Source organism: Myxocyprinus asiaticus, chromosome 24, assembly GCF_019703515.2.
Source record: "Myxocyprinus asiaticus isolate MX2 ecotype Aquarium Trade chromosome 24, UBuf_Myxa_2, whole genome shotgun sequence".
Lineage (NCBI taxonomy): Eukaryota > Metazoa > Chordata > Actinopteri > Cypriniformes > Catostomidae > Myxocyprinus > Myxocyprinus asiaticus.
This window is the reverse complement of record NC_059367.1, coordinates 6,504,481-6,520,806: the sequence shown is the minus strand read 5'-3', so window position 1 is coordinate 6,520,806 and position 16,326 is coordinate 6,504,481. Positions and strand designations below refer to the sequence as shown.

Sequence of the window (16,326 nt, the reverse complement as noted above, 5' to 3'; positions counted from 1 at the left end):
ATACGCTTAAACTTTGGGTTACATAAACTGAAGACGCAAATATCTTGTCGCAAATTCACAGAGTAGAGATGTTAAACCAGCCCTTGGATGTGCAGAAGTCGCTCCAGAGCAACTGCTGCATTTGTTATGGCGTGTGGATTAGCATTGGCGCTGGCAGCTGGGCACTAATCCGTGTCAGCACTGAGGCAGCTGCCACTCACCCGGACTTACATCCCTGTTGCAAAAAAAAAAAAAGAAAAACAGCTGACCTTGATCTTTTGCTAAGAAACCACACCGCCCTGCTGTCTTACACGACCCAGCTAATGGGCCGACATCTCGTTGTTTTCCCTGGCTGCATATTCCTACTTATTGCTCTTTAGTTGCGCATTTAACCTTCATTAAAACCAGTACAATCGCGCTGCCACTCCCCCCGTCTGCTAGTGGAAAGTCTTTTGAAGCCACGCTGAGGTAGGCTGGTACGACTATGGCTGAGACCGGTGATAAATAAGGAGCTATTTAAGAGCAAGCTACTGCCAAAAAGCAGTGAATGCCGCTTGCTAATTGCTAATGTTGGAATTATGCAATTGCGTGAGGGTTCTACAGAGGTATTGCTTTATTTTGGGTAGTGGATGGTGGGCGAGATTTGTTTAACACTGGCCTAAACAAAAAAACGGACAAAAAATGTTGATGGATCAGTTGGCATGTGCATCAAAGGCCCTTTGAGAACAAGATGATGAATTTAAAGAGGTTCTAATCCTCTTTGAGCAATGGCTGTTAACCGGGTGCAATGACTTACCTGCGGGAGTTTCAAGCAACTGGAAGACACTTCGTACTCAATGTAAGCCTTCTCCTTGTTATTGCTGTCTTTACCCTCCTGTGTGTAACACAGCAGCTGAGCACCATGCAGAGCTTTATCCAGCTCTTCCACCTTGTACACACAAAGAGCCGACCTGTCTGTGGGCGTGGGGGTCGATGCTTGCCCCATGGCCATGGCCACAAACAACGCAGGTTGTTCACAGTGCATGCCAAGCACAGCTGCCTGTGCCAGATTGTATCCTCCAACGCAGGAGAGCGGCACCTCCACATATGAGTAGAAATTGGGGTCACCTGCACAGAGCCTTGAAACATATGTCCTGTACTCCCGTTTACCCCACACATCGCGCCGAGAGAAAACGAAGTAGACGTAATTGTTGTGGTGGAGCGCTTTCACAAAGTGGTTGTTGTATTCCGAGTAGCTACCGACGACCAGCTTACCAAGTTCTTCGTGGGAGAACGCTGGCACAGAGTTTTGGCCGATTGGTGCCAAACGGCGCATAGTGATTGGTGGAATACCACCGGGTCCTTTACTGGTGTAGCCTCGCCCAACGAGCATAAGCAAAACTCCTTTCTGCTCCACCACCACACCCACCGTGGACACACGAGGATCGTTTGCGGCCACATACTGAGTGTCCACGGGGTTGTCGGTCTTGTACAGGACCTGTGAGACATTCTCCAGACTCCGCTTCTCGCAGATACCTTGTAGCACCGTCCCACACACGATCAGGCTGAGTGGACGCTCTCCTTCCACTTCTTCTAATAAAAGAAGTTTGTTGGTGTTGTCTGTGGTTTCAGCGTGAGTGCAATCGGTGGGGTCGATGGGGGGAAGGCAGTCCGGACTGTCCAGTTTGGGCCCGGTTTTGCCCCTTGAAAGCAGCTGCAAGTCTTCCGAGAGGTGATAGAGCACATTAACTCCCCCCACGTAGACCTGTCCTGAGAAATTGTCGAGCAGGAGGTGATTGAAGCGGGAGCCATCGAGGGAGGTGAATGTGGGGGAGCTGTGAGGATGACCGTGGGCCAACACCAGAGGCCACCACAGGTTGGCGAGGAGCAGCAACAGGGGAGCAGCAGCTGGCATGGCACCCCCTCACCTGCTGAAGAGATAGATAAAGATCAAGAAAAGAGAGTGAGAGGACAGTTGAAAAGATGCATGAAAAAAAATAAAAATGGCGGGTTAAGACAAGAATGAAACAATAGGAATAAAAGTTTATTTAGAACAGGGCAGAAAGGTTTAGGGTAAGAATGCAAGCAACAGATGAAAGTTAGAGAACAAAATAGGAAGTCAGAATGATAGTGGAGAAAAGTAAAGGCAACAGGCGTAGAACCCACAAAGAAAGTTGTGGAAAGCAAGGTGGAAGGTGTAGAGGTGGAACAAGAGGGAAAAGACAGCAAGGAAGAGGGTATGGAAAATTAAGTTACACATGCACAGGAAGGAAGAAAGGAAGGAAGAGAGTCAGAAAGCAAAGTGAGATATTCAGTGTTAGCAGAAACCAGAGAGGGGACATGATTCAGATGGGTACGTGGAGGGAGATAGAAAAAGAAAATAAAGATATAGAGAAAGAGGGGGAAGAAAAAGAGAGAAGACAAATGGTAAGTTATCACAAAAACACCACAGGAGAATACCTATCACCATGCAACACAAAGACTACAGGCTTCAAACACATTCTTTTGTTCTTCAAAGTTCTGCCACCTTCACACAGGCAGCGAAAGATGCTTGACTGAGACTGCCAGCTTTGGTCCAGCGCAACAAAAAGACCAAAAAACATGCAAGAATACTAGAGGCTAACTCATAAAAGAGTGTTTGCCAGCGTATAAGCAGCAAACACAAGAACAGCGGCTGATAAAACATACCAAAGCGAGCAAAATGTGGACTCTGTTATCATAAAAATCCCTTGAGGGTGTTTCCGTTGGTTTTAGAGTGTCAGACTCACCGGTTTCCAACCTATCCTCACTGCCACAAGATGACATAAGAGTGATTTGAGCGTTCCTTGGAATTATCAAGATTAGACGGTAAAGAGTAAGGGGGGCAGCGCAAAACAGGGAGAAAGGGAGTGAGTGCGAAAATATGAGAAAGCACTGATAGATAAAAAGTAATGGAGATGTGAAGTTAGGTGCTAAATTATGCATGATGCCTGTAGCTGTTGCCTTTCTGGTTTTACCGATGAACCCGAGAAAACAGTGCGTGTTGACTGCTGATTCACACACATGCTTTAAATTAACCAGTCGAAAGCCATGAGCAGCAGCTGTTACATTCAGTTAGGAACCTTTGAATGAAAGACAGAGAAAATAAACAAAGTAACACTGCATCTTACTTCACACCAATAAAACGAGATATTTAAATTTTCTGAAGAAAATGTGACCGATTTTAGCCTGGGGGTTTTCAGAGTGGTTTTCAGTACAATGTTATGTGGTTGATAAGGTGCTCGGGATGGTTGCTAGGGCGTTGCTGGTGTTGTGGGTGGTAGCCAGTTGTTCTGAATGGTTTTTAGCACAATGCTATAGTTTTTACTACAGTGATCTGGTTGGTTGCTAGGTTGGGGTTAGGTGTGCTAGGTGGCTGTTAGGGTGCTGTGGGTGGTTGCCAGGGTGTGGCTATGCAATTACTAAGACCCCATGCGTCTCAGGCAATCCGATCACATGTGGTCAGGTGAGACATGTCGCTGTTTACACCTGGTCACTTAAATGCGTCTCCTGTGACCACTTGTGTTTGGATTTGGAGGGGAGGGTCTCTGTTTCATTACGACATACATCAATCACTATGTCAGTGTGTTACTGCATGATAATAAAGCGCAACAAAGTCAGAAAAGACAAAGAAAACCCGAAAAAACTGTGCCCTGTTTCTTCCAGATGCGTTTGAAATTTAATCTAAGCACAAACAAAACATGTCAAGCAGAATTATGGTATTTTAGTGGATGACCTGTATTAAAGAAGCTTCAGGTGTTTGTGCATCTCATCTGTGTTGATATCAGACACACTAAAGATCCATAAAGCTCTCTTGATTGTGTATGTATCTGCTTTTTAAAATTTTCCAATCAGACATTTATTTCCTTTTAAGGCCGTTCATAAACGGCAAATTTTAAACTCTTGTTTTAGCGCAGCGGTTGATTGACAGGTGAGGGCGGCACTTCACTGCCGAGACGCATACAGGACGAATGAGCTTTTACACCTCAAATCCGATGTGGGCACATATGTTTTTGACCACATTCATAAGTGTTTTTTGTGATTGATCACAAAACATTTTAGACCACGTTTAGACCTGCGTGAAGTTGGCCCCCCACCCAACGCAAAACGTCGGCAAAATAGTCTCAATCGTTTGTGCTCCATTTGTGCTGGTTTGTGCTGTAAATATTTTCATTTGTGCTGTTTCGGTTTTTTTTTTTATTAAAATAATATTTATAGGTCATTCTGAGTTTCACTCAGCACCCCACATGCTCCAAATTCACCCCAAATAGTCTCGTTTGTTTGAGCTTCGTTTGTGCCGGTAAAAGTTTTGTTTGTGCTGCTTCGGTTTTTAAAGTATTAGACATTGAATTATAGGCGATGACGTCACCAGCCCCCCCTCATGCTCTAAATTCACCCAAAATAGTCTCAATCGTTTGTGCTTCGTTTGTGCCGGTAAAAGTTTCATTTGTGCTGCTTCGGTTTTTTAAATATTAGACACTGAATTTTAGGCAAATTATAAATGCTGATATTTGTTGAATACAATACTGACAGAATAAAATGGATCACTTAATGGTCACAAAAATCAAAATATAGGTTAGTAGCAGTCTCGGTCATTCTGATTAATATATATTAGGTTACTATATTATATATTTCTAAAATAGGTCTATCTTGTTTTGTGTGTAGTCAGTACGATTTATGAGCAGTGAGCATTTTATTTTCGGGTTTGTCATTTCAATCTCTTACCAAAATGTTGGATGAAGATGTTTTAATACAACAACTCCTTATCAATGTTTTTGTAGTCGCTATGGTGTTTATTAAAAACTTTATTGGTGTTCAGACAGCAGCAGCTCAATATTCATCTGGTGTCTGTCGGACTCTTTTTCTGTCACTCACTTTCGCTCAGCTCTGGGCACGAGAACAAAAGCGCAAATCTCCTCGATATGAACACACTTTTAGAGTCGAATTGCCGAAGACTTTCTGTCAAGACTAATCATCATATCATTTGTTCAATAAACAACTATCTTTACTTCATTCACTGGTCTTTCCTGATTTAACTTCTTTATTTACATGGAGTATCATCTGCTACACTTCACTGCCAACACTAGGCGCAAGTGACACTTCTGTTCAAGATGTGGAAATCAGTGTAGAGTTAGTAGAGAAAAAGTAGGTATAAATCAAACTACAAAAGTCGTTACTAAATCACATTTCTGGCCAATGTAAGTACAATGTTTTAACACTGTCAGTTACAATATTATTTGTTAACTTCAAGAATAATGGTACAACATTCAAGAGAGCTAAGATTGTCAATGTTTACTGAACAGAAAACTCATTGCTAATACTAATATATGCTAATTACAGTTGCACATGTGACCCATGTTAGTTTTTTGAATACATTGTGCATCTAGGGGTCAACATTATTGGTCCTAATATAAGATATATTATCCTTATATATTATTACTATAATATATTATCCTTATATTCGGACCAATACAGTAATACATGAAAACAAGTTTATACTGAACATGACATTTTTTGAGTCAGGATTATTTAAGTGGGTAATTATGTTTTGCTTATTCCAGATGCCCAAGAAACCAGCAGTCGACAGATTCCATTTTCACTGTCCTGTGTTCATCAAAAGAGGCCATAGTCCAAAATGGCAACATAACTATGCCTAATCAGAGCATCTGGACAGAGCTTAGTAAGCAGCTAGAAAACAAAATCACTGCTAAGGCTCTATACACTTTTGTTAAATTAAATAGACACAACATCTGGACTGCTTTAGGGTTTACTCATGAATGTGATCATAAAACAAATGGCAGTAGTGATGACACTGATTTTGAGCCAGGGTCCCTTTCACCCAGACCAAAAGATTGCTGGACTTTTGATCTTGAAGTTTCATTTCAGAAATGGATTGAATTCATGCCTGAAACTGTTAAATAAAACAACAAGTTCTCTAAAACACAAAAAAGGGAATACACGATTTTAAGCCTGGCATCTGGACACGTGATAAATCATCACGTTTTTAAGTTTAAGTTTTTAAAGATCCATTATTTGTGTTAATGGATGTTCGATAGTACACAGTAATTAAATTTCAAAAGTAAAATCATTTTGGCTTCATTCTTAATTCATTGAGTCACGAGTTTACACATACATACACACATATGTATATATATTATATATATATATATATATATATATATATATATATATATATATATACATATATATACACACACACATACACACACATACATCACATACATACATACATACATACATACATACATACATATATATCGTACTAGTCAAAAGTTTGAAAACATTAAGATTTTTTAATGTTTCTGAAAGAAGTCTCTTCTGCTTACCAAGGCTGCATTTTTTTGATCAAAAACAGAGTAAAACTGTAATATTGTGAAATATTATTCCAATGTAAAACAGTTGTTTCCTATCTGAATATTTAGTAAACTGTAATTTATTCCTGTGATCAAAGCTGAATTTTCAGCATCATTACTTCAGTTTTCAGTGTCACACGATCCTTCAGAAATCATTCTAATATGCTGATTTGCTGCTCAAGAAACATTCATTATTATTACCAGTTGAAAACAGTTGTGCTGCTTTTTTTTTTTTTTTTTTTTTTTATGGAAACCATGAAACACAACCATTCAAAGGTTTGGGGTAAGTAATTTATATATAAAATAATACATAGTGTATTATGTATTATTTTATTATAATACATAGACAATTCAGTGTCTAATATTTAAAAAACCGAAGCAGCACAAACAAAGCTTTTACTGGCACAAACCAGCACAAATGAAGCACAAACAAACGAGACTCTTTGGGGTGAATTTAGAGCATGTGGGGGGGCTGGTGACATCATCGCCTATAATTCAATGTCTAATATTTAAAAAACCGAAGCAGCACAAATGAAACTTTTACCGGCACAAACCAGCACAAACGAAGCACAAACAAACGAGACTACTTGGGGTGAATTTGGAGCATGTGGGGGGGCTCAGTGAAACTCAGAATGACCTATAAATATGATTTTAATATCTAAAAAACCGAAGCAGCACAAACTAAAATTTTTACAGCACAAACAGAGCACAAACAATCGAGACTATTTTGCCAACGTTTTGCGTTGGGTGGGGGGCCAACTTCACGCAGGTCACGTTTAGACCTTTATTTAGGGCTGACCACATGTGATCGGATCACCCGAAACGCATCTTAATACCAGGTGGAAACGGGGTTAAGGTGTTCTTAAATGGATTTTTAACACAAAGCTATGTGGTTGCTAGGGTGTTCCATGCAGCTGCTAAGGCATTGCTAGGTGGTTTTATATTGGCACTAGATATCTTAGATAAGTCTATAGGATTTTTTCACTTATATTTTATCATCCAATTGCTTAGAAAAGTAATAGCACACCACAACAAGTCACATGATTTGAGGCATTATTCATGTCCGACTCGGAACAAGTTATGTGCCAAAGTTTTAATACATATGGTTAGTAGTTTGTTCAAATACCTAACCCTAAATATGAGCAATAGTAATAATAGTGATGCTTGCCTTAGCAAGCAAGCACTACTAAAAAGTCAAGTCAAGATAGAGGCTTGACTAGTTTTTATCAGTACGCTGAAAATGATTAGCAAACTTTTTGAAGGAGAAAAAGTATCAGAGGACACAGTATGTAGCATGAAAGTTACTGGTATACAGGGAAAAAATGAGAGAGATTCATCTTTAATTCATATCACAGCAGTGAAGAAGTCTTGAGGGCCTGGTACATGAGAGATGGAGAGAGAGAGCAAAGGAGAGGACGGGTACAAAAAAAATTTCAGAGAAGCAGGAGTCTATCAGTATGCATAACATTTTAACTCGTCTACACCTTCAAAGGGATGGTGAGTAAGAAAAGGACAGTCTGACATGCTGGCAAGATTATCCACTTTTCAATTAGGCTTTGGATTGGAGAGTTCACACTGCACTTTGTTTATGAGAGCTGAAAGCTAAATATCACCTTGTGCAGCTACTCTTGTATAGTGTGCAGACTTGTGTTATCTGCGTTTAATGAACACGATCAAAAGGAATGGGACTACAGGGGCTAAGGGCCGTCAGTTGGTTTTTAATCCTCAGTCACGACCTGCTTCATCAAGGACTGGCACAACAGGATCAGGAAACTCTAAATAATGCTGACTTGCATTTAGAGTGGGATGATACATGGAATTTAATGATACATCCTTTACATATTCCGCAGTCAGCAAAAACCAAAGATTCTAGAGCACTTTTACATATCATGAAAAATGTAAAAATGTTCCTTGATCTTTTAATAAAAATAGTAAGTGCAAGAGTTTGATGTAGGCTATGTGAACATACTCTAACTTTCAGAACTCAAAACTCAACACACCGTTTCCGGTGGAGCAAAAAGCCATTCTAGTGTGGAAGAGAGATGTAAACATAGCGAAATGTATGTGTATTCCAATGAAAATGTATTAGTGTGGATGTGGCCTGAGAGAGGGTAGAAAATCGTCATGTAAGGGTCCGTTCACACCAAACACATTCTTCCATTTAAAAAAGCTAGAGGCAGCACAACTTGAGGCCATGTCCACACTTATACGTTTTCATTTCAAAACGCATTAGTGTGGACAAGGTCTGAGAGAGGGTGGATAATGGTCATGTAAGGGGCCATTTACTCCAAACACGTGGACTGCAATGAATAGAACAGAATGCAGGTGTCTCTGTATGCGTTTTTGAAAGAAGTTCTTTTTAACTTGGCACATGTCTGAAAAGTGCAGAACTCCTGCATGAGACACCGAGAAAACGGAGAAACGTGGCGCAACAGCCAAAGATGTCCATGTAGCACATTGTTTTATATAGAAAAACACGGCCACTAAAAACTACATTACGAAAGCTTGATTAACATTTTAAGTGGGGAAAAAAAGGATTTGACCTCTTTAAAGGGTAATAAAGTCATAAAAACATATACAATATTTAAAAGCCAGAAGTGTCATTCTTAAATGACCGAGGAGCCCTAGAGAGTTTTATTTAAAGGTGAAGTCTGTAATTTGTGCACCACCAAACAGAATTGCAAAAATATTGACCGTTTTGAAACAGGTTGCCTGAACATTCCCCCTCATCTTTCATTGGCCGATCAAATAGTAAAGTCTCACCCCAAACTCACACCATTGGTTGAGCTTATGTCGGCTGGTTGGGATGTTTAAACAATTTTTTTATTGTGCAGAGCCACAGTTTTTATACTTTTCTGGGAAATCAACCTATGAATGCCTGACTTAAAGTTGTCTCTACATATTAAGCTGGGATCGAAGAAAGTATTTCAACCTTTAACTAAAATATTTAAAGGGGGTGAGTTAAACCACATCCTCACCCAAGAATGTAACTGAGAGTGGTGAGCAAAAGCGATACACAAAGTGCACGATTAAAAAAAACCCACCCTGAGTGCTGCCGTTCCAACACAGATCCTCCTAACAGCAGTAGACAGGGTGAGAACGACTCCGAATAAAATTGCATTAAAATCGGGAGAGCGGGAGGTCTCTCACAGTGTCAAAATAGGCAGTTTCACAGCTTGAATTTAGGTTGAGCTTTTGCAGCATCAGCATTCATCTCCGGTTTTTGACTTAAATGATAATAACTGTTTCGGGGCATCATGGGAGAGAGAACACACTCCCTATTGACTAAGAGAGAGGAGAAGCTATTGCCTTTGTGATGAGGAATGGAAAAAAAAGAAGCCGAATATATATTGGAGACGAGCTCTTCCTTACACGCACACAAAGAACTGGGATCTGACAATGGCGGGAAATAAATGGAGGTTGGTTTTGCTGAATACTTTTGTACAACCCAACCAATAGCTACTATAATGAGAGTATAATCACTAATAACATGTTTTAGTAAATGCAAAAAACATTTAAATGGAGGTAGCATAGTTGATCACTCCTACAAGGTGCAACCAATCCAGGGAAAACCATTTCCGTTGCAGGTTGACCCCTTGACCCTGCTTGGAAGTGCTCCTGCCGCCCCTGTCTTCTCTCTGTGTGTGCGTTTACAGTCTATTCATTTCAATCTCCATAAGTTCCTCTTGTACACAGCAGCATATTATAAAAAGAACATACTGGCAGGGTTGCTGAGCTCACTCAACACTCATTACCCACAGAAACAGAAACACTAGCAATTATAGCGTGTATGCGTGTCTAATTCTTGACTACACAACGTAACAGAGCTTTAAACACAACCGCAGACACAAAGCACTGTCATACACATTTCCAGACAGACACACACGTGCACACACACATCTATAAGCAAACACAAATTTGAAGGACATCACACAAAGCATGAAGCCGGCACATTCAGACATGCAGCAAAAATGTAGTCTGCATGTGTTCCAAAAAAAGAGCGAAGAGCTTCTGAGGCCATGACTTCTCCATGGGGGTGAGCCAGCAGACAGACGTGCAAACCCCACCCATGCTGTGTGTTTGCGCTATCAGAGGAAGGAATCGCTTCAGCAGCCTTTCACTATGCATTTGACAATGACATCTCTCCCAATTTAAAGCACAACATCTGACAGGAAATTTTTAGTCAATTTCATGTATTTTTCCATAAGTTTAAGGTGTGAACCAAGTAGTGGTTGACCAAAATATGGATTTTTCAATGGCCTATGCGATACTAATAAATAGAGAGCAGGCTGGCCGATAGCTGGTATAAAGGCAATATAAATGGGATACAAGCTTATACAACTTAATTATGGCAACTGAGATGTACAAATAAATGACTGAATTAAATCAATATCTTTTACAGAATATTTACTCAATTAACAAAAAAACATTAGATTTTTATTTGTTGCATTATCCATAGACAAGGTTGTCATGAGATTTTGGTGCTGACAAGGTTATCAGCCAATGCAATAATAAAAAAAATGGCCAATTATTGACTTTTTTTTAATCAGTCTGGTTGATATATTGATCCATCACAGAATATTTACACAATTCACCAAAAAAAAGAAAAAAGAAAAAAATATATATATATATATATATATATATATATATATATATATATATATATATATATATATATATATATAAACAGAAAAATGTGCATCATCCATGTCAGTAGCTTTTGGAACTGACATGGTTATCAGCCAATGCCGATTATCTCAAAATGGCCAATTATTGACCATTTTGTCATCCAGGTCGTTATATTCATCTATCACAGAATATTTACTCGAATTTACTTGTATTAAAATTTTTAGAAAACAGATAAATGTGCATTATCTATAGACTAGGCTGTCAGAAGATTTTGGAATCGACACGGTTATCGGCAAATAATCTCAAAATGGCCAATTATTGACTGTTTTATCACCCAGGTGTGCGATTCCCAAAAACATCGTTAGACAACAATGGACACAAGTTTCATCATTACCAACATAGTTCAACGATTTGGTGTTTCTCGAAACCGCAGTTTTAACAAACATTCGCATACAGCATCGCAACTTGTGGTTAGAAGCATAGTTCCTTGATTGCTGTGTGGACATCATTTGACTTCACTGAGGTTTCTATATCTTTCATTCCATATATATATATATATATATATATATATATATATATATATATATATATATATATATATATATTATTTTTTTTTTCTGTCAACACTTTGACCATTTACATGCATTTAAGAATACAATTCATTCCAGGATTTTGCAGAAAGTGGCGTTCTGAAACGTCATGTAAATGCAAGTGCAGCCTTTTAAGGGATCAAAGGCTGTTAAGAGAAAGTGCTTTATCACATGCAGGGTTGGGAGGGTTACTTTTTAAATGTATTAAACAACAGATTACAGAATACATGCTGTAAAATTTTATTTGTAACGTATTTCGTTAGATTACTCAAGGTTAGTAACGTTTTCTAAATACTTTGGATTACTTCTTCAGCACTGGTAGATTTTTTCACTTGTTTTGACTATAAAAACTCTGCCAGTACAGTAAGACAAAATACACGTTAAAAATACATTCTCTGAAAAACCTAAATATCTTATACAGTGTTGCTTCTAAAACAAGATAAATCAAATTGATCTTGCTTTAAGGATTTTTATGATTATGTATATGATACAACGTGGCTTTTCTTGATAAAACAATATGATCGTGCCTGGTAACCTGCATGTAAAATGGTTAGAAATAGCATTTTAGCTTGGCATAAAGCTGACAATTTACACAAGGTTTATTTCTATTTCTTCTGCTCCAAACTTACTTCAAACTTACTTCTCTGTCTGCTCGTATGAATGTAACACATCATAAGAAAGTGTTTCACCGCTGTTCAAATGCACTTTGGATCGCATCATTTATATGTATAAATGTTTTCCATCTGAAAGGACTAAATATTAAATGAAACAAATGACAATAAAATGCAAAGTAATCTCTTCAGTAATCAAAATACTTTTTGAATGTAACTGTATTCTAATTACCAATGATTTCAATTGTAACTATAGGAGGAATACAGTTACTTCAATTTTGTATTTTAAATACGTAATCCCGTTACATGTATTCCGTTACTCCCCAACCCTGATCACATGGTTTCTGTCGGAGAACATGGCTTTTATGTATTTTAAAGCATAAGTGCCGTTAATTTGTTTTTGGAGAGTGCATATGTGCATATGCTCAAGTGCGTCTGGGAACACTAAAGTCTATTACAGAGGGAAACCCATCTATTGCAGCGCAATGCACCTGTCGCATTACAAAGTGCATGCCACTTTCTTGTCTTCAGCAGCTTTCTCGCATCAAATGGCTTTCTGGCATATGTGTAAATGAGCTATTATAATTTAATATTTGCGGAAGTTATTACTCCACCCCATGAGTAACGTCATTAACGACAGCTCAACCAACGTGGTTCAACCGATGGATGTGCAACATAGTTACTACGGTTTCGGGAAACAGTCTTGACTAGCTTGTTAATTTCTACAACAATGCATCGTACTATGGTGGTTAAGCAGTGAGTTACGTCGTTGTACGGGAAATGCACCCCAGGGCGATATATTGGTCTATCGCAGAACATTTACTCGAAATTCTCAAAAAGTAATAGAAAACAGAAAAATTTGCAATTACCTATAGACTAGGCTGTCAGTAAATTTTAGAACTAACACAGATGCGGATCATCTCAAAATGGCCAAATATCGATTTTTTAACTGACACGGTTATCTGCCGATAATCTCAAAATGACCAATTGTTAACCGTTTTATCGGTCTGGTCAATAGATCTATTACAGAATATTTCCTCAAAATTCACAAAAATATATATATTAAAAAAACTGTAAAAATTGCATTAACCATAGACTAGGCTGTCAGTAAATTTTAGAACTAACACAGATGCGGATCATCTCAAAATGGGCAAATATCGATTGATTTATCGGCCTGATTGATACTGATCCATCAAAACTTCTACGTTAAAATGTTTGCACCTCATTTTGCATCTGTTCATATGCAACACAAAGAGGGTAAAAGCTGGGTGGGCAGTTACAACGAGTGGGGTGCAGAGACATTGTGCCATGCTAACAGTGAGGAATTTCTGCAGAAATAAACCTGGAATTCTGATGCAAGACAAAAGCAAAGTGTCTCATGACATACATCACTGTCTCTCGTCTTTTCACAACGTATCAAACAAAACTTCTCTCTTCATTTAAACCACAGTGACTGAATTGACAGTACTCTACAGTCTGCAATCTTTAAATGTGATCTAATGGTGCTGGTTTATTGCTAAGTTCTGCATGTAGCAGCATGTTGTAAATGAATGACTTCTAATTATTCCAATCTTGCAAAATGTCTTGGCATTTTTGCTTAATTGTAATCACCTTCCCTTAAGTTCAAGGCGTGGCCCTCTGAGAAAAGATGGCTTTTCATAACGTTTGCATCTGTTGCACAAAGAGTGCACTGATCGGGTGGGCTGCCACAGCAGGTGGGGTCAGGTGAGATTGTGTCATGCTACGGCAGGTGTCAGGGTGAAGTATTACAGTGGAAATTAACCTGGAAAAGTGGTGCGAGACAAAGACAAAGTGTCTCGCAACACATCTTACCGTCTCTTGGAGACGGGCACATTGCGGAGATGCCAGCGATTATTACAGCTGGCATTGGCTCTTTGAACGCACACTGAAAGTGAGAGTGACTGGGATTTACAAGTCTCTTTGATGCCAGGCATGAAAGTGTCAGCACACCAAGCATAAGTGTGTGTGTGTATGAGAGAGAGAGAGAGCGTGCCTGGGGTGTGCAGTGGTTAATCACCACCTCTGTGCGGAGGGAAGGGTGGGGGGCAAGTTCTCATTTCCATACTCCACGCACAAGCGAGGGGGGTGATACTTTGGGAAATATGGATACAGAGGAGTGTGGGTAGAATGAAGGTGGGGAAAATTGAAAAGAAAGAAAGAAAAAAAACAGAGCGTCTAGCTGTTTGAAGAATGGAAACCGAGAGCGAAGGGGAGTGTGATAATATACAACGATTAACAATGTAACCTCTTGCATATTTCATCAGAGACAGTTGTAGGAAACTCAGATTTCTAATATTTTATACTAGACAATCTCTCAGTTTCATATTTACTTAATCTTAGTATTTTTTTTTAACTCCCTCCCTCCACGTCAACTCAACAGTCTTTATCTCGCTGTTGCAATCTGTCCTCTGTTTCCTCCAAAGCCGGCTCTTCATCTCTTCTTTATAGTCTCCAACTGAGCTCATGAATATTTCGCGCATACTTCACAGCAGATGCTAGATATCTGATATCATCGGGGCGCTACAGTAAGGAGAGTCTGCCAGCGAGCAGAGGTTAGCGGGGTGTTGTGGCGTGCTGTTTGGATCCTAGAGGAATTTCTGGTGAAAAAAAAAAACATGCAGTCGGACAAAGTGAGTCAGGCAACCAATCATTCCCGCTCCCCTGTAATTATCACCTCTCTGAACAAACAAATATGATGACATCTTATTTTGATGGTAATGAGCCATAATGACCACAATGGGAGATATGAGCATGAGCATGCTTTTATCGCTAGAAAACTCTGCGAATCTGCAGGAAAACGACATGGGCTAGCTCTTTGAAAACGAGCTAGAGTTAATTATTGTAAAGTAAACCTACAAAAAAAGCTGCCATTTCAATTTTACAGTGATTAAATTCAGCAGTTCTGGCAGGTTAGAAAGGTGCGCATCTATATTCATAAGCTGGATGAGTGCGAAAAGTGGGTCTACTCTAGGTGAATTTTAAAAACAGTTCTGGAAGCATCAAACCGTATGATGATAATTATTAAGTTTCACCCTCGGCTCTCATTTTCACACTTTCATACTCTCTCACTCGTGAACAGCCCCTGCCTTCATCACCACCTTGACAAGCATCTGCATGCATAAAATTACGACATTAATTACTTGATGGAGGCAGATAAACACGCTCGCTCCATGAAAATGACAGGAAGGGAGCTGCCACTGAACTCACAGACTACTTCTTACATTACAAAGCCTATTTAATAGCTGTTTTAGAGGCTAAAAAAACAACAGCTGTATGTTTTGTCTGCCTGGCTGGGGAGCGTAATGACTTTGAATAAAGGTTCCCCAATGCGTTTACAAGCCAAACATTTTACGAGATAAACGCTGCCTTTGAAGATGGAAAGAAAATGCAAATACGCAGGAGTGCATGCAATTTCAAATTAAGGACAACAGAGAAGCCCAGAAAATAACTTGTTTGTGGGTGCACAAAACAATAAAGAATGTCAACACAAGCAGCAAATTACATCCCCCATATGCTGAACACAAGGTGAAAACCTACCACTTCTGTGGGACTAAAAGGGAGGAGGCATTTAGAGGTGAGACAATGGAGTCATAACAAGGGGTGGAGTGGGAAAGGAGTGTGTGTGCGTGAACAAGAGAGAGAGTGAAAAAAGAGCCATGTTCAGATTTCATTTCTCCAGGTCTGAAACTTAGTAGAGCTTGGCAAAGAGACAGTATCCCAATTCTGACTCCTAAAGTGGCACATACACACCTCCCCGGAGGAATGGTACAATAACCGCAAGCTGCTGACACAAAAGCTGGAAACACCATAGAGTAAATGTGTGATTAAACATCTAGTTATCTACCAATTAAGCCTGAATACATTAGATCCACTCCACAACAGGTTAGCATGGCATTTGTGGGTCTTTGACTAGTCACCTTGGACTAATTGGAGTCTTGAGAATACATTTGGAATCTGCCAACACAGCTGTCTGATAATATTGTTACAAGTGCAATAATATTCAAGTTATTTATCGATAATGGCAGACTAAATAAGTTCCATAAAGTTATATGTATGTGTGTGTGTGTGTGTATATATATATATGACAAGTACAGATCAATTTTTTTTTTAAAAGTGATGAATATG

The 16,326-nt window shown here is 39.2% G+C and overlaps 1 protein-coding gene across 3 annotated transcripts in view; it reads right to left on the bottom strand.

Annotated features, from left to right (window-relative positions):
* The window catches only part of LOC127415008 (plexin-B1-like), a 125,411-nt gene that overhangs the window by 64,161 nt on the left and 44,924 nt on the right, over window positions 1-16,326 (bottom strand). Inside the window, exon 2 of one of the 3 annotated variants that reach the window (XM_051653452.1) lies at window positions 776-1,889. The exons of 1 other annotated variant lie outside the window; for it this stretch is intronic. In XM_051653452.1, coding sequence (XP_051509412.1) covers window positions 776-1,873 — 1,098 coding nt within the window. In that variant the 5' untranslated portion in view covers window positions 1,874-1,889. The remainder of the gene's footprint in view (window positions 1-775; window positions 1,890-16,326) is intronic. One more of the 3 variants, XM_051653451.1, reaches the window with a different exon arrangement.